General features: G+C 54.1%; 1 protein-coding gene across 1 annotated transcript in view; it reads left to right on the plus strand.

Moving 5' to 3' along the window:
* Srrm3 (serine/arginine repetitive matrix 3) overlaps positions 1 to 23226 on the plus strand; it is a 36227-nt gene extending 13001 nt beyond the window's left edge. The window contains exons 3-14 of the mRNA XM_004630449.2: positions 2922 to 3047; positions 3120 to 3200; positions 3730 to 3759; positions 4147 to 4209; positions 4314 to 4349; positions 5941 to 5991; positions 6511 to 6615; positions 6955 to 7132; positions 18455 to 18810; positions 19181 to 19399; positions 19554 to 19691; positions 21709 to 23226. Of these exons, the coding sequence (XP_004630506.1) occupies positions 2922 to 3047; positions 3120 to 3200; positions 3730 to 3759; positions 4147 to 4209; positions 4314 to 4349; positions 5941 to 5991; positions 6511 to 6615; positions 6955 to 7132; positions 18455 to 18810; positions 19181 to 19399; positions 19554 to 19691; positions 21709 to 21934 (1609 nt within the window). The 3' untranslated portion in view covers positions 21935 to 23226. The remainder of the gene's footprint in view (positions 1 to 2921; positions 3048 to 3119; positions 3201 to 3729; positions 3760 to 4146; positions 4210 to 4313; positions 4350 to 5940; positions 5992 to 6510; positions 6616 to 6954; positions 7133 to 18454; positions 18811 to 19180; positions 19400 to 19553; positions 19692 to 21708) is intronic.
* Positions 23227 to 25185: the final 1959 nt, after the last annotated feature.

A 25185-nucleotide genomic window follows, 5' to 3' on the forward strand; every position in this document is an offset into this window, starting at 1 on the left:
AAAAAAAAAACAAATATGCCCAGGGCCCTAGGTTCAAGGGGTTTAATTCCCAGAACAGAGAGAGACAGAGACAGAGATCAGCCCAGCCTCTAATATTCCCAGGGTAATATTACCAGAAGATTCAAAGGGCTGTAGACTAGCTTAATCATAGAGCACTTGCCTAGCCTGCATGAGGCCCTGGGCTCAACCCCCAACAAAGGAAGAGGAAGAAAAGGAGGAGGAGGACAAAGCAACCAAAGGTTTTGGACTCTTGTACCTCCCCCAGATCTAGTCTGCTCTGGGACCTTAAGCCTACAGTTCAATACTCCTGGCAGACAAGATCCTGAGTAACCCTCAGAAGGGGCCAGAGAATGAGAGGGTAGAGGGGGGCAGGTAAGGAGGCAGAGAGTTTGGTCCCCTGGCCACAGAAAAGAAAGATGTGTCTGCGAGTTGCAGCCAGTAGATTAAAGAGAAGACAGTGAAGGGACAAGGGGATGGAGGAGCAGGGAGGGAGGGCTCAGAGGAAAAGGGTCTCAGCCAGTATCTGCTCTCAGTGGAAAACCCAGGGTCCTGTGAAAGCACCATCCAAACAGAGCCATTTCATTTTGTCAGGAACCTCTATTATTTCCATGTCGGATAATCTGAGGCTCCCTCCTCCCACCAGCTCACCCACATGCTATCGGAGGTGCCCTTCCGTTTGGCTAAAGACTATGTTTTATGTGTCAGGCATTTGTGCAGCTGAGGAGCTGTGTAGGGGGTAATGGGTTGGGGAGGTTGAGGACTGGACGGGCAGAGGGAGCTGGAGACTCAAGGACAAGGACAGGAGGTAGGAGGCCACCGGCTTCAGGAAGAGAAATGTGAGGAAGGACAGAGAGGTCTGACTAAAGGGATATGGAGGTGTTCAGCTCTGTAGGGGCCAGAAAATGACATCAGTCTCCACCTGTCACCCTGGAGAAACCTTCCTGCTACAGTGTGACTGTAAGGCTCTCAGGGCCACGCTGGTGCTGGGAAATGGGTGACATTTTCGACTGGCCTTAAGGTTACCAACTCATGTCATGATCTCTCTCTCTCTCTCTCTCTCTCTCTCTCTCTCTCTCTCTCTCTCTCTGAAAAACTTAATCTTCAAATTGTTGGCTAGTGTGATCCCTGCAGGAGATTTGGCCTTTGAACTCTTCTTTCCCTCTGTGGCTGCAGCCTGCCTCCCTTTCCACTGTCTCTGTTTTATGTGTCAAAGCCTCTTTTTTCCCTGGAAGAGGCCCCCTGCCTGATAACAGCTACCGAGTGTAGGACAGCAGTCATGGCCGGGGCTGGTGTCAGGGCTTGCTTCACAGAGAGAATCTTACTTAATCCTCTACTCAAAGCTGGGATATTCTTTCCCTCCGTGTAGAGATAAGGGTTTTGAGGCTGGACACGTGGTCGTGCCTGGATTCAAACCAGTGTGAATGCAAAGCTCATGCCCTTAACACTCTGCCCCCCAAGCGCTGGCCTCCATTGCTCTGCACAGGGAAGGGTGAACTGGGCAGGTAGCACCAAGGAGCAAGGGAAGTCTACTGAAGCCAGAGATGAGGCTCTTTATGGGAGGAGCACTGTCACAGCATGACAAATGACAGATGGAGGTATGGATGAAAGTGGAGATGAAGGGTCACCATCTTGGAGCCAGTCCCATTTCTAAACTTGTTCAATTAAGAAAAAAGAAAAAGCTGAAGTTTTGCCCAGCCTGTAATACCAGGACTCTGGGAGGCAGAAGCAAGAGGATTCCAAGTTCAAGACCAGACTGTGCAACTTAGCCACTTAGATCTTGTCTCGAAAGAAGAAAGAAAGAAAGAAAGAAAGAAAGAAAGAAAGAAAGAAAGAAAGAAAGAAAGAAAAAAACAAAAAAGATTTGGGGATTTAACTCAGTCAAGAAGCCCTGGGCAGGGGCTGGGGAGATGGCTCAGTGGAATAAGTGCTTTCCTGGCAAGTGCCTGAGCCTGAGTTCAAACCCCAGTTCCGCAAAAAACACCACCACCAAAAAAAAAAAAAAAGCCCTGGATTTAGTCTCCACTACCAACACCCCCTCCTAAGTTTTCCCAAGCACCCTGGGACAGTGCATGTACATGCTTATAATCCCAGCACTCGGGAGGCTGAGGCAGGAAGATGGCTGTGAGTTCAAGGCCAGCCTGGACTGAATATTGAAACCCTGTCTCTAAAGGACAAAGCCCATGCTTTGTCTTAGGGCAGCTGCTGTTAGAGGGGATATATATATGCAGCCCACTGAGAAGGATTTGAAGGGACGAACATCTGTGCCATAGGATGGCTGGGGGCTCCAAAGCCGGTCCCTGCTCTGGGACTTCGCAGACGATGGGGAGTGGGAGACGGCAGAGCGCTGAGACCCGCTCCCTGCTTGGCCGTGATTGATGAGGACAGCCCGGCAGGCAGCGAGATGAGCGACGAGGCCTCGGGAGGCTGCGGAAGGGAGGGGGAAGGGAGGCGATGAATATTTCAGAAGCTGAGGCCAGTGCTGAAGGAGAAGCGGGGAGAGGCGGCGCCCAGAGGGAGGGGGGAGGTAGATAGGGGGGAGAACCAGGAGGGGAGGGGATCGGATGAGACACTGGGGTCAGGGGACACGAGGGGCTCAGGGCTCAGTGAGCAGACGGATGCCGTGCGTGGGTAGGGAGATGAGGGCACCCGGTGAGGCAGGGACTCCTAGGGGAGGGGTCCTCGAGAGAGGGGAAAGTGGGAAGGGATGAGGGCAGAGTAGGCCCCTGGATTCTCCTTCTGCCCTTCTGAAGAACGTTGTCCCAGAAATCGGGGACCTGTAACGCCAGCACCCCCCTGGGGTTCCCCGAGGCTGCAGGGCTGGGGCCATAAACCCGCGCCTCCTCCTCCGGCGGCGCTGCGGCCCCAAGCGAGGACCCCAAGGTCAGGCCGAGGCGGGCAGTCAGCATCTCTGTCGCCGGCAGCGTGGCGGAGACCCCACGGCAGAACGAGGGCGCCGAGCCGGGCCTGGAGTATGCGCCCTTCGACGACGACGGCCCGGTGGACTGCGACTGCCCGGCCGCCTGCTACCGCGGGCACCGGGAGTACAGGTGAGCGCCGCCGCGGCAGGGGGGAAGCGAGCGCGGGGCCGCCCCTCACCGTCCGCGCCCCTTCTCGCCCAGGACCAAGCACTGGTCCAGCAGCTCGGCGTCGCCCCCTCCCAAGAAGAAGAAGAAAAAGAAAGGCGGCCACCGGAGAAGCCGGTGAGAGGGCGCAGGGCCAGAATGGGTGGGAGAGGCGGTACAGGTCCTTAGGGTGCTCGTCCTTGGCCGGCAGGGGGCAGCACCGAGGCTGCCTGTAAGCCCCGCCCAGTTTCGGACACGCCCCTTTATTGATGCCCCGCCCCTCAATTTAGTGACTCTTCCCCACACAACTTTGCGGAAGCCCTGTCCCCTCACTATACGCCCCTCCTCTTTACCAAGGCCCTCCCTTCACTGAGCTGAGCCCCAGAACTGTCACTGGTCAACCCTTCTGTTACCCTGTATTGCCTCTGTTACCCTGCACTTACTGTCAGAAACCCCATCATTGCAGCCTCTAGCCTTTGGGTTTGACCCACCCTTGATTACAATGCTAATCAAGGCATTCAAGTATGAATGCCCCCCAGAAGGGCTTGAAAGGGTCTCACCTGTTACCCCCCATCCTTGTGTCCCCACTCCTATTTTGAGTGAGATGCTGGGCCCTCAACTAATCCTGTCCACCTATCTGTTCTTCCTCCCTGGCATCCGTCATCAGCAAAAAGAGGAGACTAGAGTCGGGGTGCAGGTCAGTGATGAAGGTACTTGGGTGGGCAGGGCTAGGAGCTGGCGGGGGGACTCTTTGAAGCCATCCCCTAGAAGCACGAGACCTGGCACCTCAGGGTCTGGACTTTGGACACCCCCATTTGATCAGCTTTTACCCACTGAGGCTAGAAACCCCATCATTGCAGCCTCTAGCCTTTGGGTTTGACCCACCCTTGATTACAATGCTAAGAGAAGCTAAGGATCATCAAGTAACCTTAGGGACTTCGCTGTCCCATCCTTGGGTCTCAGGTCACTGTGGGCTCCATGCCCTGAAATCCCCTTCACAGCTTTTATACCCCAGGCCCTCGGGTTTCTCCAGCTGCTCCCCTACACCCCAGCTCACTAGAGCTCACTCCTCTTGTGTCCGCAGCTGTGGGAGCGCCTCGCCCCTGCGAAAGAAGAAGAAGAGCATGAAGAAGCACCGCCGAGACAGGTACCCTGCGCCCTACCTCCCTTGTGGGCCCAGGACTCTCAGGTCCTCTGGTGTCCCCTGGGATACCCAGTCGAGCTCATGAGAATTCCTTTATCACCCTATAGGTCCAACTCCGGGTCGCGGAGGAAGAGACGGCACAGGTGAGCAGCGCTCTGCAGAGCAGGTGGGCAGAAGCCAGTGGTTCCCTCCAGGGACCAAGCCCATAGGAAGCAATGACAGGAAAGGGGTGGGTGAGAGTCTGGCCCAGAGCTGTCCTCCAACTCCAGGAACTAAACCAGGCTGGAAAGTGAGGAGGAGCATGCAGATTGGCAGTCCCAACCCTTACTTGTCCTAGAAATCCACCCCAAAGTGGGGGCCCATGGATACCAAGTGTCCCATGGATCAATGGAGGTACCATCTGGGTACCACAAGCATCAGGACGCCAAATTTGCAGGGATGGGGCATTCCAGGCAGAAGGGGCTCGTGAGCCATGAGCCTGGGGGCTCAGTTGGTAACAGGGAAAGTAGATTGGGGTAGAGGTAGAGTTTTGTGGGGTGGGCTGGTGCCAACTTCTGATAGGTCTGACTGCCCAGCTATGAAACCAGTCTTCTGGTCTCCAACCAAATGGGGCTTTAACCAGGAAGGACAGTGACTTACTTAAGGCAGATTAGGGGATGGGAAAGAGGAGGGTAGTGGCCTGGCAGACACCACGTTGGCCAAAGAGAAGCAGGGGGATTCTATGAAACTCAGCATGAAGGTACAGAAGTTCTTTAGGGGCACACCCCCTCCCAACACCCTTGAGAAGGAGCAGAGTTCCCAGAGCCTTCCTTGTAGTGGAAATTTGCCACAGACCATTTGTCAGCTAGGGATAGAGTATAAATAAACACCTAAACATGCCCCTCCAATTTCCCCCACTCTCACCTCCTCCCCACCCCTCTACCTATGCATCTGTGTGGGTCCATGCTGCCACCCAGTGGTCACCATGAGCTTGCACAGACTGTCTGGCCTACATCCCGGAGTCCTGGAGAGGATCTACAAGGGAGCTAGGGCGACACAAAGACTGGGGTACAAAGCAGCCAATATGAGTTCCTTTGGCCTCCCCGGCATGCCCCCCATTCACTCTGCTCCTGTGGGAAGCACATCTCAATGTTTCTTTGCATTGCTTTCTTTTGGGGTCAAAAAAATTTGAAGGGATCTAGTAGTGCCAGGGAGGATGTGGCTAAGAGGAGACATCAGGGAGGTCCTGGGGAAGGGGAGACATTTCCTGCCTAATTAGGAGCCTTCAATCTTTTTGCCAAATGTAGAAGGTGCTGGGGTGCACAGTCTCCCCAAGAGAGCAAATCTAATTCCTTTGATCCTTTTAGAAAAGTCATTCAGAAGCAGACCAGGCCCAAGGAAAAATATTTCTTTCCCACACTGGTGAACAGGCCCAGGTCCGAGTCATGGGCTGGGAAGGGGCACAGGAGCTGAGCGAGCTGTGGAGGGGCCACTTCCCACGGTAGCTAATCAGGAAGCCTGTCCCAAATCACCTTTTTCTATCTGACCAGACAGGCCTGAGGGTACCCAGATCTGTAAAAATCACCTCCCCCTGCCTTCTGGAGCCTGGAAGCACCCTCTGGGGTGAAACATGCATGTCCTTGGCAGCCAGGAGGCTCCGGCCTGCAGGGGGGGCAAAGCTCAAATCCACTCTGGCCACATCCACTCCTGCTCTGCTCAGATGGTACCATGAACTGTGGTCTCTGCCTCCTGCAGATCTCGAAGCCCCAAGAGCAAAAAAAAAGAGAAGAACAAAGAGCGGAAGAGGTGAGCACCCTCCCCATACCCTCCAACAGGAACCCTGACCTTTTTAGCACCGCAGGATCTGACCCTCTAAGGTAGCTCACTTGTGTCCACTTTGCCCAGATGAAAGAATTAAGACCCTAAGAGGAAGTCAGGAGCCCTGCAGGAGCCAGTGACAGAGATGAAGCTGGAACCCAGCCAGGCCCCTTGCCTCCCAGCACTAGGTCTTTTCCAAGTCTTAGTGACACTCCTGCCTCATCACCACCAGTCATGAGAGCATCAGGTGATGAGGCCTTTGAGAGCTGAGGCTGTCCAGCGGAAAACTGTTCCTTCTCCTGACTTTCACAGATGCCTTACAGGGATCAACTGGGCTCCACACCCACCACCAGCCCCGTTCAGGGCCATTGTGTAGGAAACTGGGGGGATGAGAGGCGGGACCGGAAATGGCCACCATCAGACCTTCCTGGGATCCCAAGGGCAGGGCAGGTAACCCAGGGCCAATGTGGGCAGAAGGTAGGTACAGGCTGATCTCCCCGACACTAGGCCTCACACGGAGTCCCCAGGCCGGAGGTCCCACCGTCACAGCAGTGGCAGTTCCCACAGCCCCTCATTGTCCTCCCACTGCAGTGACTCTGGATCACCCAGCAGGTAGGCTGGGCGCGGAGACAGCTAAAGCTGTGCCTCCGATCGGCCCTTTTTGGTTGGTTGGTTGGGTGGGTGGGTGGGTGGGTGGGTGGGTGGTTGCTCTGTTTGTTGGTTTGTTTGGAGGCCTTGCAAATTAAGTACCCCAGGGGCTGAGGAGCGGGGTGATAGGTCAGTTAATCTGTGGAGATTTTACTGGTGTTGTGCCTACCTGCAGGAAGAGCTCCCCAAGTACCCCAAAACCTGAATAGGAAGTCGAGGCAGGCACGGGGAGGGGGGCTGTTCCCATCGCTTGCAGAGGGGGCGTCCCACGCGGGCTCCCCCATCCTCCCGCCCCCCGGCCAGGCTGAGTCCCAAGCGTCGAGACGACGGGCGGAAGACGGGCAGCCAGCGGTCCAGCGGGAGCCGGTCGCCTTCCCTGTCTGGCGGCAGCGGATGGGGGTCTCCCCAGCAGAACGGCGGCAGCAGGCAGCGGAGCGGAGCGCACGGGGGCCGCCCAGGCCCGGCGCACAGCCCGCCCGATGTACGTACGCTTCGCTTTGCGGAGGGTTCCCGCGCCGAGCAGAGGGCCGGGTCGCTTCTTCTTCCCTGCCCACGCCGCTCACAGGGGAGTGGCCCAGAGGGCTAGGTGGTTTGCGCCCATCTGTCCCTAGAGGTCAGGTGAAGGGGCGGCCTGCAGGCTTCGGCCACCTGGCCACCTTCGAGCTTGGCAAACTGACGGCCAGGGAGGGGCTAACCACTGGGACACTTAGTTGAGTACAAGCTGGGAAGTGACCAAAATCTCCTCCGCCCCACCCCCACCTCCGGGGACATTAGGGGTACCTAATATCTCAGCTGTACATGGACCTCGGTGGGAGTCGAGTCAGGAACTACAGAGTAGAGAGATAGGAGCTCCCTGGGGCGCCACTGGGTCCTAAGTCTCCCTCTTCCCACCAAGTCTTTGCTCTTTCTCTAACACCCTCCCCTTTCCCACCCTCCTACTGGCCCCTCTCCCTTCCCCAGATCCTCTCCCCCATCTCTGGCCCAGGGCTGTTTCTAAGTCCTTGCTCCCTAGAGAATCTGTCCTGCCCTCACTTAGACAGATGCCTCAGACCTGGTGCTCCACTTCCCACGGCCTGCCTCCACTCCCAAGGGACTACTCTGGGTGTCCAGCTCCACACCCTCCCCACTGCCCCCATCAGTCCTCCAGGAGGGAGTCACCTCCAGAGCTACAGGCAGGTGGTGACCAAGAGTTGGCAGAGGAAGATGGTTTCTCCGCTTTGTCTGGGGCAGGCAGTTCATCCAGGTGGGGATCAGCGTTCCCAGAACCCTTCTGTCTGCTGATCACAGAGGCAGGTTCGAGGCCCTCAGATAGGAGGTCTGCAGCGCTGGCAGGGGCACTGAGTGCGCTTAGTGATGGGGACGGGGAAGCTGGCAAATTCCTCCTCAGGCCTCCAAACTGTCCCCAGAAACCTCAGCCAGGAGGGGGAGCCACCCCTCCCAGGCCTTAGGTCACAGCAGTGAACTTGTTGGTGCTGGTCAGTTTCATTTCGATTTTTGGCTGTTTCCTTTCACTCCCTTTCTTTTCTCAAATATCCTTGGCCTCAGAAAGTAGAGTTGAGGGCAGTTGATGAAGATTCTTGGTCTTGACGTTAATTTTAATTGGAGAACATTACCCACTCTTGGTGTCAACTCCTGGGGTGGCTCCTAGTTCCAGAGACCATGGTTGGGCCTCATGGGGAGGGCCACTCTGATGGCCTTGGTCTATCTTAGGATAAAGAGAGGGCACACAGGACATCTGAGGACAGCTGTGGCAGGGACTGATGCCACAGGCTCTGGAGCTAATGGGCAAACCCAGAAAAGAGCATGGTGACCCCACTCACCTGAGCATAGAGCCTTGGGGTTACAGAACCAAACACTTCTTAGTAGCCCATCAGCCTGGGACCTCTAGAGAGAGACAGGTACAGGTTCTCTCAAACCAGGATGGAGATGAGGTCTCTTCCCTGACCTCAGGGCTTTGAGGGTTTGATTGTTCCCCTTCCTGGATAATCATCCCTTGCTTGGACAGGTTTCTCAAAAGGAGTGCTCACCTACCCAAAACAAGACCCCACTTTGCGGTGGCCCCGGGGGGTTTTCCAGGAAACAGCAGTGGCTCTGCTACTCATTTCTTAAAACACTGGCTATAAATTGCATCCCTAACCTTTGGGCCCTTGGAGATCTGTGACCTTGAGCATCCGGGGTCTCTAACCTGCACTGCATCCTCTCCCCCTTTGTCTGAATGACATTCAGAGGAGTTAAAGTAGGACAGAGAGGTGACATGAGGGACCTGGGTATCGCTGACTTCACAAGTGACAAAAAAGAATGACTTTGGGAAAAACTACTGGGGGTGGTATCCTTGGAAGCTATCTTTTGGAAAAGAAAAAAAAAAAGAGAGAGAAACAAAAAAGAAAAAAAAAAGCTCAACATTTTTAACCCCATCTATGTTTTTGTTTGTTTTTTAGCCTCCCATTTGAAACGTGGTAATATTGTGATTCCATTTCTTGTTTAGCCGGCAAGGGAAGAGGGTGGGGAAGTTTGTGTCTTTTTTTTTTTTTTTTTTTTTTTCTGTTATTTTGTTTTTGTTTGTATTTCCTCTCCCTTTCATTTTTTTTTCCTTTTGTAATGTACAGAAATGCAAACTATCTCTCTGGGGTTTTTTTCTATCTTCTGTGTTGTTCTAGAATTTTGCTTTTGTGTGTGTTACTGTGGGAAACTTTCTTCCTATTGCAGAGATGGGTTTTGAATTTCAAGTGAACATTAATCATATGCATATCTCTCTATACTTTTTTCCTTTGTAATCAGAATTTAAAAGGGAAGATGACTTTAAACAGAAACGACATCCATGTCAGTAACTCCTGTCAAATCAGCAGGGCTGTCACTGGAACTGCCTCAACTTCTAAATTAACCAAATTGATGCTTCCGAGTTTCACTATATAGAAGTTGGGAACCCCAGGGGACAGTGGTTGGGCCACTTGCTCTGGCTAACTCCAGGAACTTTCTAAGTCTTGCTGTGACTCCTTAATCAGTTTAGTATAACATAGCTGAGCACAGTAGGGCCAGGGCCAAGGACAGCCTGCTCAGCCCCTCTGTGTTGGCCTCAGCTTCTGGCAGAGATATCTAAAGGTGCCTGAGAGGGCTTAGCTGAGGTAAAGACTTCTAATGCAGAGACAAATACCACTCCAGCCCGGAGGCAGGCAATGATGCAGTGGCCTCCCCCACCCAAAATGAAATTCTAAAATGAACTCCGAAGGGCTTTCTGGGTTCTGTTGCTTACAGAAGGAGGAATTGCAGTTCTGAGAGGGCAAGTGACTGACTCAAGATCACGCCATTTTGCTTTGTTTTGTTTATTTATTTGATACAGGGTCTCGCTATGCAGCTCATAGTGATCCTCCTTTCTCAGCCTCCCCAGCACTGGGATTACAGGCATGCACCACCAGGCTGAGTTTTGGTGGCTGGCACAGCACACCTGGGGTTCCAGGGATGGCGCGGCACGAGGCACCAGGGATTGAACTCGGGTCCTTGCACTTGCCAGGCGGGCACTTAGACAGCCAAGCTATCTCCCCAGTGCAGCCCCCAACCCTTTAACCTCACAAGCCTTTGTGGAGAGGTAGAAAATGAAAGGAAAACACATTTCAGGAGCTTTAAACAGGGCACAGTATTTGGGAGAAGAATGTTGGGTCTCACTCCTGCCTTTCCCCTAGGGATCTCTGGATGTCTGTGGCAGCTACCAGCTTTCTCTGCTCCTTGGGTCAGGGCCTGCCCACAGTGAGAGACTGGGGAATAGGTGACCCCTCTGCGCCTCAGAAACACAGGAAGCCCTGAGGCCTCACAATTCACAAACACGGGAAAAGAACAGTGAGGTATAGAGAGGGAAGGGAATGGCTGGAGGCCACACAAAGAACAAAATGTGGAGCAGGGACAGCATAGGGGTGCTCACCTATATTCTCAGCTACTCAAGAGAGACTGAAGCAGGAGGATCTTCAAATTAAAGCTATGCCCAGCAATTTAGTGAGGGCCTGTCTTAAAGTAATAAAACAAGTAAGGGCCAAGGGCATAGTTGAGAGTAAGACCCTGGCTTCAATCTCCAGTACTGGAAAGAAGAAAAAAAAAAAAAAAAAAAAAAGGGCTGACCAAGAAAGCTCATGGCTAAGCACCCTTCATCTAGTGTCACCCACAACATTTGGGGGCCTCCTCATACACTGTGAGCACAAACACATGCTAGCCTCTCCCTGGCACACGGAGTTTGCCCTTTTAGAAGAGGGGTCACTGGCCTACGCTCCGCTCACTGTCCCTAGGATTACTTGGTGGTAGAGCTGTTGGTGATGAGCAACGGCACAGAAGGCTTTTGAGCAGAACCCCTCGCTACCTTGAGCCCAGATTTCATCACCTAACAGGTGCCCGAGTGCGACCAGGAGAAGAGTTGTAGTGCAGCTCCCTATCTGCCTCTGGGCTCCCCTTCTCCAGAAAGAAGCATCACATCTGCAGCAGGGCAGTCACAGCAGGAGGGGACAGCTTGGTGTTTCCCCCACAATGTTCCCATTTCCCAGAAGGCAAATCTGCTGAGTTTCAACCAGACATGGTAGTGCACACCTCTAATTCCAAGCATTATGGGAGCCTGAGGTGGGAGGATGGCAAGTTGGAGCCCAGCCTGCGCAGTTTAGCAACTTAGCAAGACCTTGTCTCAAAACTAAAAACAGGGGCTGGTGAGATGGCTCAGTGGTCTAAAGCACCTACTTAGAACAAGCTTAGCAAAGCACAGGGACCGCGGTTCAATCCCCCAGCACCACATGCCAGACAGCCCCGCCCCCTGGTGGGCTGAGCTGGCCAAACACACACACACACACACACACACACACACACACACACACATAAATATTTATTTTTTATTTTTTTTTATTTTTTGTGGCAGAACCAGGGATTGAACTCAGGCCCTTGCGCTTGCCAGGGAAGCGCTTATTCCACTGAGCCATCCTCCTGGCCCCACATTACTTTTATTTATTTTTTATTTTTTTTTATTTTTTGTGGCAGAACCAGGGATTGAACTCAGGCCCTTGCGCTTGCCAGGGAAGCGCTTATTCCACTGAGCCATCCTCCTGGCCCCCACACACACATAAATAAATAAATAAAATTAAAAAAAAAAAAAACTAAAAACAAAGGGGGAGGGGGCTGGAGATAGGGCCCAGCATGAAAGTCCTGAGTCCAATCCCAGTATTGAAAAAAAGAAAAAGAAAAAAAGAATTTTGCGCAAATGATGTGGGAAGTGCGTGGGGCTGCTCTGAGCCCGGAGCCACCCTCCCAGCTGCATGGTGGTTGTCTTCCCTTTTAAATGCAGTTCCCGTCCCAGCAGCCCATCTGTCCACTCCAACTGGCCTTGTTTAAACAGCTTTTCTTTCCTTTTCTGTCTGGGTCCACTGTCTGTCTCACTGCCTTCCTGTGTCTGTGTGTCTGTGTGTCTGTGTCTCACTGTCTCTCTGCCTCGGTCCCTCTGTCTCTCTCTGTCCCCCTTCTTCTCCATCTCTGTCCCTGACATGGGCCTCTCTCCTGTGCTACCAGCCTTTCTCTAGCCACCCGTGGTTCTGCCTCCATCCGCGCTTCCTGCATGCCCCTGGAGGGTTTCTGTTGTTTTAAAAATGATAACAATAAGAAAAGCTTGGCTTATTGGAACTTGTGGTTAAAAAATTTAAAAAAAAAAAAACAAAACCTTAAAAAGCAAACAGAAATGGCTGGGCAAGAGCTCCCTCTCATTCCCGAGGTCAAAGCCATGCTTCGCCCCAGCTGCCCACCCACCGGCTTGGATGGGGGGGCGCAGCTTCGAGCGCTGTCTTTGCCCCATCCCTGCCTTCCCAATGCGGAGACTTGTTTTCTTTTTTATTATCGCACTCCTGTCCCTGACCACTGAGAAGGTAGGTATCCCGGCTCCGCTGTGCGCTCGCTCCCATCTCAGATAAGCCCGCCACGCTGCTTGGTTTGAATGTGGTTTTCTCCGTTTCTCCCAACCTCGCTCGGGTTGGTTTTTCTCTTCCTCCTCCCCTTTATTTCTTTTTAGTGATGACTCATTCGTAACTTTGCACTTTCTCCAAAATGAGCTACCTGCCGAGCTGTGTCTCCTGGTTTGTCCTTTGGTTTGCTCCACTCCACCCCCTGCGTTCCCCACTACTTTTCTGGTTCATCGCCCACCTCACCTCTCCTTTCTCTTCATCCCTTCTTCCCCCAGCTCCAAGCTCTCCCGCACCTCCTCTCTTCCTCGTTTTGTTCGTTTCTGCGTGGTTTAGCACCCCTAGTTTGTGTCCCCTCATGAACTGTATGCTGCGATTGAGCTGATTTGATTTCTGTTGTCTGGAATAGCCGCTGAGCACCTCACCCTTCATCCTGTCCAGTGCTAGGGGCTTTGGTCACAGCCCTCCTGGCCCCCAGCTGGCCAACAGGCAAGGGTGGAGGGGCCTGATGGGCCTCCTGCCCTCGGGATCCTGGAGGAAGTGCTGGCTGAGGTCAGGCTCAAGAAAGAGTCCATTTTCCCCTCCCTGAGACTGACGGTGTCAGGCTGAGCTTCCCTGGCAGCAGTACAGAGCTTGGGTGTGGGCCCTGCAGGGACCTGAGCACCAACTGGGACCAGGATCGGACCCACAGTTTCATCTTTGGGGTGGGATAGTAAGGTAACCGCAGGGAGTGAGCAAGCCAGGAGCTGTTGCTGGGCTCTGAGGGAACCTGGCCAAGTCTCTGCAGGATGGAGTACCTCTTAGCTTCGCCGCCCCTTACCTGGGCCACTCCCCAACCTGGACAGGGGCCACTCCGGCCCTCTAGTGTCCTTCTGTTTTCTGAATTTGAGCAGTTTGATGGTGACACTGGTGCAGGAGAATCCAGAAGGAAAAATGGGAGACATGGGGACTCCCAGTATATTGAAGCAGAACCAGATTTAGGTTCCAAGAATTCTTAGTCCAGTGCTAATCTGGCTGCAGTGAGGGAACTAGAGTCAGAGGTAGTCCCCACCTCCCCACCCCTGCCTTATTAACTATACCCTGTCCCCCTGAGATCCAGCTATAGAAAATGGGTCATCTCAGCAGGCCTCCATCTTTGAATGGAGAAGGCTTGGCTCCTTTTCCCCACCCCATGATAACCCTAGGGCAGGTGCTGGGGAGCTGGGGAGCTCATCCACCCTGAATATCTCCCAGTCTTGCTTGTATTGGGGGAGAAACAGGAGGTTGTTCTCCGGAGAGGACATCTCCCTCCTGGGCTGCAGGACAAGAGTCTCAGCCTGATGGGGCCTGGCAGGACCCAAACCACACAGATGGGATTGAAAACACTGAGTCAGAAACATGTAGATGTCTGAGCCCTGCAGGAGGCAAGGCCAAAGCTTCCCAGGTGCTTTCTTGTCCCTCTCTTTGTCCTTCAGAATGCCAGGGTCAGGTGAGAACACCATTCCTTCCCACATCCTTCCACTGACTTTCCCCCTCTTGACCCTCAAAATTTTGTTATGTGAGCCAAGGGGGAAAATATGAATGAGCAGGTGGTATCAAGGAGCTAAGGGGATCCTGGGAGCAGGGCTCAGGGCCAGGAAAGGTCCCTCATTCATCACTCACACATTCATTCATTCATTCATCCATTCATACATTCAGTAGGCAAACTCACTGACTCCTCCTGTGTGCCCAGAGATTGACAAGGCTGACCTGAGTTCATGGCCCCAACACCCTGCCTGAAGGACTCACTGAGATCCCTCAGGGTGATGCAGGAGCTGGAAGTGGGGGACAGCTCCTGCTGGTGGCAGCAGCTCACTTCTGGACAGCATGGCTCAGATTACATGTGAAAAGAAGAGATGAGGTGCTGTGGGATCGATCACTGAAGAGGGAACTTGACTCAGCTCAGAAATCAAGAGAGACTCCTGAGGGTGGGGGAAACTGGGAACTGAGGGGACAGAACTGGCCTCTCAGAGGCCACAGGCACTAGCCAGGCTGTAGAGGAAGCTTGGGGTCCAGAAAGGAGAAACTAGAGTCACAAAGGGCTGGATTCTTGGAGGAGATGGTACAAGGTGCCTGGCTACCACAGTCTTGCCCACTGCCATGATATCCCAGTGTCCGGCATCCAATCTTCTCTCAATCCTGGGGAGAATGGGACCCAGCCAAGGGCTGGGAATGAGGCTTAGTCTCTGGCAGGATCATGGTGACCCTTTTCTTCAGAACTTCTGGAGACATGAGTGGAGATGAACATGAGGTTGATCCTAGGAGACTTCCCCAGGGAAGGCTCTGTCACCCTACCCAGTGGCACCTTCTCTTGTCCTCTGTCACCCTTGGGAGACACTCCTGTGATGCCCCAGGCCTCCTGCACTGCTCTGACTCTATTAGTCTGTGAGGGCACCATGCCTCCCAATCCCTTTACTGGCCAGCTCAGCAAAGACTCCAGTTGTCCCAGTTTTACTAATGGGAAAACCAAGGCCCTAAGTTAGGTCTCTTCGGTAAGGTAAACTTGAATCACATTGAGCCCAGACTGATCTAATTTTCCAACTCCTATCACAATGTGTGAGGGCAGGCCAGATGATGAGAGAAAAACTCGGAAGGAGCTTAGACCACAAGGCACATGCCCAAGCAAGAAGAGGCCAACTCCAGACAAAGATCTAACCCAGGGTCTTGGACTTTAATGTTTGGGAGCAGTACTACTGTGGGGGTGTGCAGCTATCCATATTTTCTGGTGCAGACCCTTTCTGTTCCTAGAAATGTACCCCACTCCCTGCCCAAGACAGTAGGAAGTGACAGGGCTCTGCATGTCTGTGGGAAGAGACATCGGGGCTTTGGTCTTCCTTCCCCTACTGCTGGCCTCTTCTCTGACTCAGAGGTTGCTGGCTGGTGGGGATAGTGTGTAATTTCAGCTGCTCAAGAGGCTGAGGCAGGAGTATCGTGAGTTCTAAGCTAGCCTGTTCAACTTAGGCCATGCCTCAAAGTAAAGTTTAAAAAAATGAAATTGGAGGGACCACTCAGCAGTGGAGTGCTTCCTTAACATGCTCAAGGATCTGGGTTCCTTGAGTGCAAACAAGAGTGATACTAACAGTAATAATGAAGTTGGGTTGGAGCCCAGGCTCACATCCAGGTCCTAATTCCTAAGGGTGGTACTCTGCATGCTTGCCTTGCTGCCTCCCCTTGGCAGAGTAGCAAGCAGACTTCTTAAAGGAGGAGTCCAGTGCCCACCTTTGCAATGCTCCCAAGCCCCCATTCGATACCTCTTTGCTTGACATTCTGACTGACCAGGACAGAAGATCAAAACCAAAAGATGTAAGGATCCCAGAGGATCTTCCTCACATGCTTGCTGGTGAGGGAAGAGTGATGAATGAAAAAACACAGGGCTGAGGCTTTGGAGAGGAAAGACACTGCCCTCTTGTTGGGGGACAGCTAAGGGTCTCCTATGAATAATGAAACCGCAGGAGTCGGGGAGATAGCTCAGTAGAATAAGCGCTTCCCTGGCAAGCACAAGGGACTGAGTTCAATCCCCGGTTCTGAAAAAAAAAAAAAAAAAGAATAAAACTGCCATCTCAGAGAGACCACAACTGATTACCTAACAACCTTCAGCTCCCTGGCATACAGTGAGAGAGGAGCAGGACTCAAGACTGCTCAGAGGGCACATCAGAGCGCACCTCACCCGCAAGTTACATCCACCCTGCTCACTTCTGCTGCCTCTGCCAGGTTGAAAGCACACAGCTCTTGTGGGAGAAGTCTTCATGGCTTCATTGGCTTTAGACAGTGGCTCCCACCAGCTGTGACTGGTGCTCTTGGGCTCCTTCAGCTACCAATCACAAGCCTGTGCTTTTCCACCATTAGGGCTCACTTCTGGCTCTACATTCCTGCCAAGACCCTTAAGGGTTTGTGGAAGTCTGGGTACAACTTGACCTACTGAAGCACCCAAAGCCATGCCAAGGGGACAGTGCTTCTTCCATTCCTGGCAGCAAGGTGCCCTGAGGGGGAACAGATCCTACCGAAAGAGATGGCTTCAAACCCCAATCAGCTTCTAGGACTCCCTGGTTGGCCCTGGCCCCGCTGAGGGCAATTCTTTTTACCTCAGCAAATAGTATTGAGTCTCACTAGGTATAAAGGTTTATGCTAAAGCCAGGCAGGTGGTGCATGCCTATAATCTTAACTGCTGAGGAGGCTGAGGCAGAAGGATCATGAGTTTGAGGTCAGTCTGGACAACACAGCTCAACTCCATATCAAAGAAAACCAAAAAATCTCTAGGCTAAACTGAGGTTATAGAGCTGAATCAGACACCAGATCTGCCCCACAGATTATCCAAGTCAAGTTGTTGGTGCTTGGGAAGGTGGGCGCAGAACTAGAAACAGACAGAAGTCATCAACTCTTCTTAGATGGGAGTCCAAGACAGGAGGGTTCAGTTCCATGCAGGGAGAAGGATGGGGAGGGCCATCAGGAAACAGGCAGAGAAACCAGGAACATTTGCCCCAAAGAGACATCAGGAACCCAATCTGTGGATGGGGAAACTGAGGCTCACACTGGGGAAGTGACTTGAGCAGGGTCCATTGGTAAGGTAGTGGCAGGGCCCTTTGGATGGTACCAAGTGCCCTTTCCTGTTTTTAGTATTGTGATCCCTGTGTCCTAACTCCGCTTTTGGATTTAAAAAAAAAAAAAAATGACATCTTTACCTGGTGGTCAGCCAGAGGTACCGGCTCAGGCTCCGGAACCAGGCTCTGCTAATCTTCCTGAGGCAGAGGCTGCATGGCCTCCTTTCAGGCCTAGAATGGGGTGGTTGCGTTTTTCTCTCTCTCTCTCTATCTCTCTTGCATTTTTGTGAATCTAATGATGAACTTATGCTACCACACTTTTCCCTTCTCTTACACACCTTACCTACTAAAGGAGGAAGTGCCACTTTATTGGTAAGTGGACGTTAACCAAGAGGGACTTAAAAAAAAAATCAGAACTTAAAAAAAAAGGAAAAGAAAAAGAAAAGAGAGAAACAGAAAGACAGTCGGGTGCTACTGACAGCTCCAAAGCTCTCTGCAGGGCCACAGAACAAAGAGAAAAATGTTAACAGAAAAAAAAAAATGTCAGGTTTCCCAGAAGATCATTGTTTTTGATTTTGGTATCTAATGACATTTGTGGATTTGTTTTTTTTTTTTTTTTTTTTTTTTTCTTTCTTTCTGTTTTTTCCTCCCTTTCTTCGGTTAAGTTTTGAGTTCAGTTATCCCGCCCCACTCCCACCCCATCTGTGTGCCGTGTGACCCCCCTTCCATCCCCTCTGCCCACCCCCTTGCGCTGGGGGGCCTGGCCTGGTGGTCTGGCCCTGGCCCGGCCTCCCGGTGCCGCCCTCTCTCTTCTCTTTGCCGGGAATCGTCCATCCCACGCGGAGGGCAATGCCAGCCCCGGTGCCCTTCCTGGAAACACCTACCCTGCAGCTCCCACCCCACCGCTCCGTCCCTCTTGTGTTTTGCATGCCGAGAACCTTTTGCATGAGCTGCACTGTTAAGGCTAGAAAGTGAACACTCAGGAGAGGCAGAGGCAGGGCAGGCGCGGGGAACCGTGTGCGCGATGCTCCGGGACTGGCAGCCCGCGGCCCGAGCCCGGTGAAAGCCCTCTCTCCTTTTCTCCCCCCACCCCACCCGCCCGCCCGCTTTCTCACCCACTCTCACTCTTTCTTTGGATCTGTCCTGCTTCCTATCTTTCCTCTCTGCTTCTCTTCTCCCTGGCGCTGTCCCTGCCTCTCCTCTCTGCATCTTTCCTCTTCTCTGTGTTTCCATCGCTCCATCGACACTTCTCTGCGCTCTGTCTCCCCGGCCCATCCTTGCCCGTCTCTGTCTCTCTCCGCCCCTCCGTGCCCTCTCTGCCTCTCTCCCCGTCAGAAGCCCAGCTCGCCCTCGCCCAGGGCCCGCGACAAGGCAGCGGCTGCTGCACCCACACCGCCCACGCGGGACAAGGACAGCCCGAGTCCACGCTCGGCGCCCTCATCGCAGGGCCGCGGAGGTCGCACGGTGGGCGGGGCAGCCAGGCGGCGGCGGCGACGGAGAAGGAGGCGGCGATCACGGTCCTCGGCTTCCGCGCCCCGCCGCAGGGGTCGCAGGCGCCCCCGGCCCGCGCCGCCCCGGGACTCTTCGCGCTCACTAAGCCGCGCGCGCTCCAGCAGCGACTCGGGCGGCGATGTCCCGGGCCCTGGGCCAGAACCGGACTCGGAGCGAGGCCACAGCGGACACGGGAAACGGTGAGCCCGGCTGCAGCCCCACTCCCGTGGCCACCTCCCCACTGAGCTTTGAGCCCCCCACACTGCCTCCCAACAGGTTCCCCTCTGCTGGCCTCCACGGTCACAAGTGTTCCCCCACTCTTCCGCCCTCTTTCCCCTCCCCCCAAAGGAACACTGCCTCCACTGAACTCCCCTCTTTCCCAATAACTCTTCTTTCTCCACCGATCCTCCACCGACCCTCTTCCAACACCCCAGTCCCCACCCGGCTCCTGCGGATTGCTCTTTCCTCACTGCCTCCGCCTCTTGGCCCCTCGCAGGCTCCTCCCCTCCAGCCTAAGCTCCGCCCACACTGCCCCCTCTAATCCCGCCCCCTGCCCACACCTCCCCCCAGGGTCAAGGAACGGCCTCAGCGCGCGCGCCCCGCCAGCAACTCGCCGTCCCCGGGCCCTCACAGCAGGGGTCCGGAGGGTAAGAGTTCGTCGCGTAGTCCTGGTCCCCACCCCCGATCCTGGAGTTCCAGCCGATCGCCATCTAAGTCTCGCTCGCGATCCCCGGAAAAGAGGGCCCGCAGCCCCAGCCACTCGCCGTCGCCCAAGAAACCCCTCAGCCGGTGAGTGGCCGCTCCCCGCGTAGACGCCACAGGGGCAGCACGGAGGGAGCAGGTTGGGAACCAGGACCTCTAGGAGGCGCACGGCGGGGATCCAGGCGGAGGACGCTTACAGCTGGGAGCCCCACCGTGTAACTCAACCCAGCCAACCCCGCAGAGACAAAGACAGCGAGGGCCGCGCGAGACACACCGAAACTGAAGCCGCCCGCGCCCGGCGCCGCTCCCGTAGCTACTCCCCCATCCGCAAACGGCGCCGTGACTCACCCAGCTTCATGGAGCCGCGGCGCATCACCAGGTGCGGAAGGACCGGGGGTCCGAGGACCTGGGACAGGGGCCACTGACCCAAAGTCAGTGACCAGGGACCTCGGGGATGAGGTTTCGCCAGGCCGGGGACTTGGGCGGGAGCATTTTGAGGAGAGGACGTGGGCTCAGGGAAGAGAATTGAGATTAGTGGAGGCAGAGAAATAGGACTGGAAAGTCTGGGACCTGGGAGATCAGACACCTTCAAGAAGGGAAAGGTTTCCAAGGGGACCCAAAGCCCTTGGAGGAGAGGGCGCCTTGTCCTTGGGTCTGGATGGGCAGCAGCAGGCACGGAGCTCAGCCCTGGAAGATTCTAGCCATCCCTCTAGAGTCCTCTCCCCGTTCCTCCTTCCATCCCCCACCCCACCCCCCACCCTCATCCCCGGACAATGATATCTACTTTTTTCCTTCATCCCAAGGTCCAGCCTGCCGAGTGGCCTGTGGCCAGCCTGGGGGCCAGGTGGACCCCTCTGCACAGGCTGCCAGGGAGATGCCCGTGTGAGCTGGTCTGGCTTTGGTCAGCTGTCCGTCTGTCTGCCTCTCCTTTCCTCACTAACCTCCCAGCCCCCTGGGGACTTGGAGGAGGGGGCAGAGCAGTTGGGTGGTCTGGAGCAGCTGTCCAAGGACCTCCACACAGTCCAGTGAGACTGTGTCCAGGGTGGAGCCAGTTGGGGGGAAGCCATACCATCAGGGCTTTTCTTTGAGGACTACAGGGTCTCCAGGGGAAATAGTGGTGCATCTTTGTGCAAATGTTCCTGAGGTTTGGAAGTATCCTGGGATGAGGGAAGGTCACAGGTGAACCTCTGAGCCCAGCTCCGCTGCTTTCTTGCCGGGCAGCCTGAGGAGATCAATGTGCCATTCTGAGCCTTAGTCTTAATAAGCAGAGGTCCAAAGCATCATCTCAACCCCAACAGGGTCTGGTTGTCAAACTAGGCCTTCCTAGTTCTGAGTTATGGGGGTTTCCGAGAAAGAAGAGGGTATCGCCTCCTTCCACCCCAGACCTCTAAACCTAGGACACATATAGGTCACACTGCCACCCAAAGACAGCCAGACCTCAAATCTTCCACCCAACACCCACCTCAGCCCTCCCCCTGGGTACCTCCTCCTCCCACTAATGCACCCTTCTTTTTTCTTCAGAATTAACCCCCCAGATGGGATGCTGTAGACCCCTTAACCACTCTTTTCTTTTCTCTGGGTCACAGCCTCCTGCCTTCGAACTAACTCCGGGCCAAGGGGAGGTAGCTGAGTGAAGAGTGGTGGGGCCAGCGGGACTGGGCCAGGATTGGGGTGTGGGCAGCAGTGGCCAGGAGTTCCCCTGTGCTCCCTTTGAGATACTTATAAAGCTCAAATCCTCCATTCAGTGGGGGACAGAGAAACAGGGCTGAGCTGTGTTCCTAAGTACTTCCCTGTTAAGAAGCCGAGCATATCGTCAATGGAAGAGCACTTGCCTAGCACATGCAAGATCCTGAATTCAGTCCTGAGTGTACATGGGGAGAAAAGTCATCACTTAGCTTCGCTGATGTGAGTCATTCATATTTAAAAGTTTCATGTAAGCTGAGCATCATGGCACAGGCCTGTCACCCCGACACTGTGACAGTCTAAAGCAAGAGGATTGAACATTCAAGCCCAGCCTGTCCAACTCAGTAAGATCCCTTCTCAAAATAAAAAAGGATGGTGTAAAAACTCTGGGTTCAATCCCCAGTACTGGGAGGTGGAGTAGCTCAACAAAAGCATGCATAGACAGTACCCAGACCAAGCAAAGACTTGGCTTCTTTTCCTACAGTTGGGCAAAGAAAAGCAAAATGATCAGTGTGGAATTGGAATTGACAAGTGACTCAAATTCTGTTTGGAGAGTTGTGTATCTCAAAGGCCAGGGTTCAAGGGAAACAGGGAGGAGACCCCCTGGCTGCTGCTGGGATGAAACTCAGGGACTGAGTGAGGGTACAGGTTAGGCAGAGCTCAGGGCCTTGGCTGGCCTGCCCTATAACACGCTTTTCCCTCCCTCCCGGCAGTGCCCGGAAACGGCCCATCCCTTACTACCGGCCCAGCCCCTCCTCTTCCTCCAGCTGCCTAAGCAGTGACTACTCAAGCCGGAGCCCCAGCCCCAGCCCCAGCCCGGGGCACAGCCACGGAAGCTACAGCAGTCGCAGTCGGACCCGAAGCCACACACACAGCCCCTCCCGAAGCCCCAGTCCAAGCTACCACAGCCGAAGCAGCTCTGAAAGTGGGGGCTTCTGAGCCCAGCCAGACCTTGGGGCCACCTGGAAGAGGAAGAGGCCAAACCCTGGGACTGGGTTGGGGGGGCTGTACCCCCTACAAAGAGCTCTGGAGCCAGCATGTAGGCAGATGGGGCGGGGAAGACTTTGAAAGCACCCTGTCCACAAGAAGGAGCCTTGATCGCACTGCTCCTGACAGGTGCCCACCCCTACCCCCATCTCATTCCTACCTTCATGTCCAGGGAACAAAGAGCCGTTGCGAACACAGGGAGCACCCTGCCCCCACTTCCTGCTTGATGCCCACTTACCAGACTGGGCACTGGCACAAGAGTCGACAGTCTGCTGTGACCCTTCACCTCCGCTCAGTGAGCCTGGGAACACCTCAGAAGGTCCCCACTCTGGGAACCTCCCCTCCCCACCTTTCCCTCATTGGGCAGATGAGGTGGAACAGCAAGCTACACTGGACACAGATGGATGGAAATGTCCCAGCTATGGGTGTGCCACTAGTCAGGCTAGGGAATCGCTCCCTTCTGAGGTGGCTGCAGGAGACCTCGCTGAGGAGCCCCAAGCCCCTCCCTTGCCCTAGTCTGGGCTGCCCAAAGCCGTCTCTACAGCCCTCACGCCATGCCCTGGGCTGAGGCAGTGGAAGCCAGGCCTGCAGCATGACAAGAGGACAGGGGAACTGTTCCCCTATGCATCTGACCCTGAGATCCAAGGGGTTCAGAACAGGAGGTGGCAGAGGACATGGGACAAAACAGTGGAGTTGACAACCAAGCTGGTCATGGAGAGCTGGGAGGGGTAGGAGGTGCTCAGTGGTCCTCAGCTCTGCTAGGAGAATAGCAGCAATGGGTCACAGGCTCAGGACCACAGGATGGCACTCCGTGGGCTTCTGGGCCATCTCGACAGTGCCTGCTCCCAGGCATGATGGGACGTGGTTGGCCCAGGCTCCCAGAGCAGGGGCGGTGCCGCCCTCCACCAGGGCTGGCCATTTACCCCACCTCTTCTGTGGCTCCCAGCCCCGGCCTCCTGGGGCCCTCAGGGATCTCACAAAGTCTTCCTTGCCCAATGGGGCAGATGCCCTGGGCCCTGGTGGGGGGAGGGGTCTGGTCCGCGTTCCCCTTCTATTTCCCCTCCCCCTCTCTCCGCGGTGCGGATTAAAAATGGACTACAATAATAAACAGTCGGTGCCCGGATGGCAGGTGGGGAGACCAGCCCTTTCTATGAATTTGAGCACTCGGGGAGGTTGGGATAGGTAAGATGTCCTGGGATCCTTTACACTGTGGACTGAGAAGTGATACTTAGCTGATCAAGAAGCTGAGGCAGGAGGATAGCTAGTTCAAGCCCAACCTGCGTAATTTAACAAGACCCTGGCTCAAGGTGAAAAATAAAGGCCTGGGGCCATAGCTCAACACAAAGGCTCTGGGTATAATTCCTAATACCCACAAAACAAAAAGCTATTACCATGTTTCCAGGCCTAAGAATGTGTTTGGAGAAGCTCTCACGATTTCCTTTAACACTTTACCCATGTTTAGCAAAACTAGGCTTGGGGGGTCAGGGAGATGGCTCAGTGGAATAAGAGCTTCCCGAGTTCAATCCCCGGTTCCACCAAAAAAAAAAAAAAAAAAAAAAAAGGCTTGGAGCCAGGCACAGAGTGAGGCTGAGGCAAAAGGACTGCAGATTCAGGGGCAGTTCAGTGAGACCCTGTACAAAAGAGGGCATAGGGTCAGCAAGATAGCTCAGCAGTCTAAAGTGCCTGCATAGGCAAGCTTGGGTAAGCATATGGACTGTGGTTCCATCCCTGGCACCAAATGCTAAAAAAGCCAGCCCAGCCCCCAGGGCAGGCTGAGCCAGTCCAAAAAGGTGTAGCACAGTAGTAGAGCACTGGAGCTCAACTCTAGTATTGAAACAAATTTAGGCCTGGGTCCTGGAGTAGGGGTTACTGGGGCTCAGACTTGGCCCTGCTCTGGGGACCCCACTTCTAGCAATGGAGGTATGAAACAGACTTACCATGAGTTGGCATTAAATTCAAAGTCACATGGAGCTCAGCAGGGGTGCGGAGGCCCCGCCATCTGTGCCAGCCCCACCCTACTACTCTGCCCACACTCACTCCTCTCCTGGTCCATGCCCCACAGCCAGGCAGCTGCAGAGTTGCGGCTGCTTTTCCTCTATGCTGGCCTCTTCCCTGGTTGCCTGGCCTTGATCTTGGCTCCCCTCTCTGATCCCTGCTATTTCTAAAATGCACCTCTGCCCATGTATTCACTGATCCCACAAACATTTTTTTTTCTGTTTTTTTGCTGTGTAGTTCAGGCTGTCCTTGAACTCTTGGAGAGCCTCCTGCCTTAGCCTCCTGAGTGCTGGGCTCACAAGTGTGAGTTGGCTGGAGAGCTGGCTAACACGTAACAACCACAAACACTTCTTGAATACTTACTATGTGCCTGGCTGTGAGATCACTGTCCTGAATGAATGACACAGGACTCTCTGCCCTGGGGACCCTATGTCTTTGACCAGTCCCCCTGGTAACTCTAAGCGATCTCCCAGGAATCTGCCATCCTCCAGCCTCACTTCCCTTCTCTTACCATCTGATCCTTACCCTCATGGATTCAGGTGAGCTCATTGCTAAGACCCATTTTAGGCACCTCCTGCTCCACAGAATCTTTCTGATCTTCAGCTGCAGTGGATATTCCTGTCTCTGGGTTCTTCTGGGGGCCTGATTTTAGGGCCTGAGGCTTTCTTTTCCTTTCCCCCTTTAATACTGGGTATGACCCCTGAGCCTCCAAACAAACAGCGCTATGTACCTAAACTTACTTATTTTTTATTATTTATTTATTTAATTTGAGAGAGGGTCTCACTAAATCACTAAATTGCCCAGGCTGGGTTCAAGCTCAAAATCCTCCTGCCTCCGCCTCCCAGAACGCTGAGATTACAGGCATTCATCACCACACCCAGCGTGGGCCCTAGGCTCTTGTCCCAGATATTTATTTTTGAGATCGTCTCTCTCTTCCCAAATTCTGAGTTTCTGTCATATTTGTCTTTCATATTCCCCATATAAGCTCATTTGAAATGTTTGTTGAATAAATAAATGAGTCAGGGAGTGAACAATTCCAGAAACAAGCTTGCCGGAAACTTGGGATCAAAGGCTAGGCGTGGTGGCAGCAAGAAAACACTAGATGGCGACAGAGAGTAAGAGACATAGCTAGCTGTGATGGTGAAGGACTGCGGGGGGCGGGGGGCGGGGAGCGGGGCGTCCAGCCCAGCGTGGAGGCCCAGGCTCAG

Source organism: Octodon degus, unplaced genomic scaffold (genome assembly GCF_000260255.1).
Source record: "Octodon degus isolate 3935 unplaced genomic scaffold, OctDeg1.0 scaffold00035, whole genome shotgun sequence".
Lineage (NCBI taxonomy): Eukaryota > Metazoa > Chordata > Mammalia > Rodentia > Octodontidae > Octodon > Octodon degus.